This window comes from Plasmodium cynomolgi, assembly GCF_000321355.1.
Source record: "Plasmodium cynomolgi strain B DNA, scaffold: 0760, whole genome shotgun sequence".
Classification (NCBI taxonomy): Eukaryota; Apicomplexa; class Aconoidasida; order Haemosporida; family Plasmodiidae; genus Plasmodium; species Plasmodium cynomolgi.
Genome location: NW_004193040.1, coordinates 1 through 1654, shown reverse-complemented (window position 1 = coordinate 1654; position 1654 = coordinate 1). Strand labels below are relative to the sequence as shown.

The following is a 1654-nucleotide window of genomic DNA, read 5'->3' as shown; positions in this document are numbered from 1 at the left end:
TAATTTAAATGAAAATATATATAACTAAAATTTTAGGTTATCACTTATTAACAAATATTTATATTATCAATTGTATTTTTACAGAATTTAAAAATTAGAAAACAAACAAATTGCAATATATACCTATATATGACTTATTGAATTACTATGCTATGTTATGAAAAAATAGCACATAATTTTTAACGAACAATAATACATCTAAATTCAAGTATATATCATGAATGTATCTCTTACATATTTATATAAATACGATCATTACGTTTAATACTTTTGCATATATAATTTATATGATAATGTATTTCCTAGATAATATTTTTAACTTTCTCTAAATTTATTTAAATTTGAAGCTTAGTAAAATGATAATATTCCTTTAAACTCATTTTATCTCCAACTGCCTTTAATTTTTTATTCTTTATAACTTTATGAACATATATAAAACCAAGCATCAAACAATAACTGTTGATACACACAAAAAAATAAAATCCACTGTGCAAATAGTATTCCATGTACTTTAACTAAATGAAAGGACATTATATACATCCTTATGGTCTTTGGGACTACTTGAAGAACTAGTTTTTGAATGTGTAGCACTCAACACAATCACTGAAACAGCCTTATATTATAGAAGACTTTTTGTTAAATAATAAAGGTATTATTAATCCAAGAACTGGAATTAATCCAAATAAAATAAGACGAATATCAAATATTTTGTTTACTTTTTTTTAAAAGCCTTTTTTTCATTCTGAAATTTCTCTGCAAGATGGTGTATACGATAATATTTAAAAAAAATATTTGTTTTTCACAATAACAATCAAATATTCCTAAAATATATTTTTTATAATATCGTTGTTTATATAGTTACTTACATAGATACCAATACTGTAACCCTTTTTTCTTTAACTGTGAATACTTTGATAAATATTCTGAAGTACATTTTACGTTGTTATACGAATTATTTCCTGATATATTATCTCTTTTTTTTGAGCATTCTAACTTCTTTTTAGGTACGTATTTAGCGAGTGACCTCTGAAATAGTTCGTGTGACGTTATTTCAACATTTTATAAATATTCTAAGTTAGTACTCAAATTATACTAAAAACTATAATATAAATATTATTTTAGAGAATTAGCTATAAAATAGTAAATAATATTAAAAAAAATATAATAAATCATATAATGCTGTACAACAAAAAAGAAAAAACTAATATTAAATATTATTATTGTACCGAAACATTATAGGGTCTAATAAATATATAAATCCAATATTTTACAATATTTTTATAAATTTAATTAAATGAACATTTAAAATTGCAATATTATATAAAAAGTTATGTATATATTTATTTCGTAATCGTATTCTCATTTAGTAGTAAAATATATAAACCTAATTAAAATGATCTGATCATTTATGAAAACACAAAATAACATATATATTAAGATACAAAATAGAATAAAATTTTATAAAAAAATTTATTGCTTCTCTACCTCTTAGAGTATTCATCTCGTGTAGTATAATACTTCTTTAATCACCATATATAAAGCCACTACTAAGAAAAAGTATTAATTAAATTTTTTTACAAAATAACATAAAAGAGCCTTTAATATTGATAATAATTAATTAAGGTTAACTTGTATTTTAATATTACTATTTATT

The 1654-nt window shown here is 20.6% G+C and overlaps 1 protein-coding gene across 1 annotated transcript; it reads right to left on the bottom strand.

Annotated features, from left to right (window-relative positions):
- Window positions 1-335: 335 nt before the first annotated feature.
- On the bottom strand, window positions 336-934 carry PCYB_005550 (CYIR protein; the record flags this gene model as incomplete). Its single annotated transcript, XM_004227976.1, has 3 exons — window positions 336-509; window positions 539-613; window positions 875-934. The coding sequence occupies 3 exons, from the start codon at window positions 932-934 to the stop codon at window positions 336-338; spliced, it is 309 nt and encodes a 102-aa protein (XP_004228024.1).
- Between the last annotated feature and the right edge of the window lie 720 nt (window positions 935-1654).